The sequence below is a fragment of the Myotis davidii genome, unplaced genomic scaffold (assembly GCF_000327345.1).
Source record: "Myotis davidii unplaced genomic scaffold, ASM32734v1 scaffold807, whole genome shotgun sequence".
NCBI classification, from domain to species: Eukaryota; Metazoa; Chordata; class Mammalia; order Chiroptera; family Vespertilionidae; genus Myotis; species Myotis davidii.
The window spans coordinates 389327-392748 of record NW_006298272.1 but is presented as its reverse complement, the minus strand read 5'-3'; the positions used below and the strand labels follow the sequence as shown (position 1 = coordinate 392748).

Sequence of the window (3422 nt, the reverse complement as noted above, 5' to 3'; positions counted from 1 at the left end):
CGGGGAGCCCCTCTGGGCGCGGCCCTCCTGGTAGGCGTCCTGCGTGGACTCGGTGCTGCTCTGGGCCGTCACCGAGATGAGGGGCCTGGAGGTGGTCCGGGGGGGCACGGGCGGCGGCGTCTTCTTGTAGTTGGCGTAGGAGACGGCGGCTGCAAGACACACAGAGGCCACGTCAGCAAAGGCACGCTCGCCGCCTCTCCCTGTGTGGAGGGCAGCCCACGGCGGCCGCGTGTTCCCTGCCTGCGACCTGCTAGCGAGTCCCCCCGGGCGTCCGGCCCCAGAACTCGAGGTCACTGCAGGAAGCGCCGTGCTCAGAGACGGGACACGAGAACTTCCCACAGCGAGTGATCCACACACTGAGACCCACCAAGGCCCGCGCTCAGTGACTCAGGCCGCGGGACGGAGGCAGTCACGCCCAGATTCTCACGCCGGTCACAGCATCACGTGGAAAGGCTCACTTTAGGAGGCCCTTGAAAAGCCGGAAAATTCTGCCCAAGCCGGTGCGGCTCAGTGGTTGAGCATCAACCTATGAACCAGGAGGTCAGGGTTCAATTCTCGGTCAGGGTACACGCCCGGGTGCAGGCTCCATCCCCAGTAGGGAGTGTGTGCGCAGGAGGCAGCCCATCCATGATTCTCTCTCCTCATTGATGTTTCTCTCTCTCTCTCTTCTCCCTTCTCCTCTGAATGAAAAAAATATGTATTAAAACAACACTTTCTCCCCTGACGTGGGTCCGCCTCCCCAGGCACACGGTTGGGCACGGGCCGGTCAAGGCATGATTCTCCGGGTTCAGAGAAGCAAGGCGGCTTTTGTTCCGGGTCAGCGGGTGGTGGTGCTGTCGGCACCGCCCTCCTCGGCACTCTGGCCGCCTGTGGACAGAGGGGAGGAGGAGGTGGCCGCTCAGCTGTGACCGCGGGTGCCCGGCTGGGGGGCCAGGCCAGGGGCCGGCCGATCGGGCTCCCCGGTGCTGGATGGGGAGGGGAAATTCTCGAATGGACATGAGAAGTGTTTCTATTTACACACGGGCCCCATGGAGAAACCGACACATGGATTTAGTAGAAATAAATAACCGACACCAGGTGCTTGAGAAGAAGACGTTTGATACAAATTAAAAAAACGGATTTAGAGACATGTGTGACGTCCAGGCACCAGCCCCAGCCCCCCTTCCCTGTGATGCGGAAGCCGAGAGGGGCTTGTATGTGAAGGTGTCGGATGGGCATGTAACACGCACCCTGCATGTTCCCATGTCACTCACAGGGGCCCGTGCACATGTGACATGGTCCCTTCTGTGCCCTGGAACGGGCCTGTTGATAGCACAACAATAAATCACTTTTCCACTCCTGGTTAACGGAATGTTTTTGGACTTTCTTGATTTAACGATGAAGTCGCAGGCATCAGTCCCGAGTAAAGAATCGCGGCACATAGATACCCGGGGACCCAAAGCCACACGGGGACGGGATCCTCCAAGACGAGCGGGACGCCGAGCCGTCCTCCGCTCACTCACTACCCAGCCGCCCCTCTCTGACCAGCCGTGTGGGGGCCTTGACCCCGTGGGACGGCCCTTCCTAAGGGGCTCCTTGCGGAGAGGACTGGAGGCGCGGAGCACGGCAGAGAAAGAATAAAAAATGATCATTTGATCGCGTTAATTTGCCGCCACAGACTCCAATGAACAATTTAAAAAATCATTTCGCACATTCAGGAAAAACATTCAATTATTCAGTTGAGCAGTTTGGGCAAAAGTAATTGTCTCCGTTCTGTGCGTGTGAACACAGAGCGAGAATATATCATCGAAGCTGGAAGCATCCGTCACCGCTGGGCCGCTGCCATTGGCTCCGCATACGCCAGGCAGCCATTACACGCCACGGAGGTTCAACTCAATTCAGCGGCAGAATTCTACTGGGGCTCCTGTGTCTTCAGGGAGCAGATGGATCCACAGAGACAGGGATCCCCAAACATCACATCAGGTTAATTTAACGATGAGCGATCAAGTGATTTTGAAATAAAAATTTAAATGATTACTTAAGACCTTAAAGTAGCTGAAGACCTGACTACTCTATTTTTTTTAACATTTATATATATATATATTATCTATAAATATATAAATACACACACACACACACACACACACACACACATATTATTGATTTCAGAGAAGGAAGAGAGAGATAGAAACATCAGTGCTGAGAATCATTGACGGGCTGCCTCCTGCAAGTCCCACACTGGGGATTGAGCCCGCAACCCAGGCATGTGCCCTGACTGGGCATGAACCCTGACCTCCTGGGTCATAGGTCGACGCCCAACCACTGAGCACACCAGCTGTGTTGTTGTTGTTGTTGTTAATCCCACTGGAGGATGTATTTTCCATTGATGTTTAGAAAGAGTAGAAGGGAGGGGGGCGAGGGGGAGAGGGAGAAACATCGATGTGGGAGGGGCACATCGATTGGCTGCCTCCTACAAGCATGGGTTCGAACCTGCGACCCAGGTATGTGCCCTGGATGGGGAATTGAACCCGCAACCCCTAGGTCTGCAGGCAGACGCTCTAACCCAGCCGTGGGCAAACTACAGCCCGCGGGCCAGATCCGGCCCGTTTGAAATGAATAAAACTATTGAAAAAAAAGACCGTACCCTTTTATGTAATGATGTTTACTTTGAATTTATATTAGTTCACACACACACTCCATCCATGCTTTTGTTCTGGCCCTCCGGTCCTGTTTAAGAACCATTGTGGCCCTCGAGTCAAAAAGTTTGCCCACCCCTGCTCTAACCACTGAGAAAACGGGCCAGGGCTGCCTCATCTACTTTTATTTTTATGTGAGTCCCGGCGTAGATGAGCGTCCGTCTGGCTTTAACGCCTGTCGCTGACTTCCTCGCTGTGTGCACGATGCCATGTGCAGGATGCCACGCGCACCCCTGCTGGCTCCCCAGTGGCTGCGCCCTGCAGGGAGAGGGAGAATGCACTGCGCTGGCCAACCCCACGGGCGGTCAGTCTGGAGACCAGGTCAGCTGCTGAGAGTCGCCTGAAGCGAGGGGTGGGGGCGCAGCCCGCTCAGGGCCTTCTCTGAGCCTGACCCACAGGAGAGGTCAGCTCCTGCTCACCAAAAAGGAGCCGGAGCCGCGAGGGTCCCCCTCAGGGTGGTCTCCGGGGCACTGTGAAGCGGAGCGGGAGATGCTGAAGGGACACGGTGCTCAGGCGGCTAGGCTTTCCCTGTCAGCAGAGGGAGGCCTGGACCAGGCAAGGCGCCCCTCCCGGCGTCGGTGGGGTTGAGGGGTGCCACGGGACCCCTCTGAGGAGGCTCTCCAAGCCCCGAGTCCAGGGCACTGCCAGGCGGCAAGTCAGAGGCCGCAGCTGCAACACTGTCAGGGGGACACTGTTGGGGGGACACTGTTGGGGACACTGGGGACACTTGTGGGGGGCCTGTCGGGG

At 56.8% G+C, this 3422-nt stretch overlaps 1 protein-coding gene across 1 annotated transcript in view; it reads right to left on the bottom strand.

Moving 5' to 3' along the window:
- DLGAP2 (discs large homolog associated protein 2) overlaps positions 1-3422 on the bottom strand; it is a gene marked incomplete at its 5' end in the record, with an annotated part of 55187 nt that overhangs the window by 14434 nt on the left and 37331 nt on the right. The window contains 1 exon segment of the mRNA XM_015570589.1: positions 1-149. Coding sequence (XP_015426075.1) covers positions 1-149 — 149 coding nt within the window.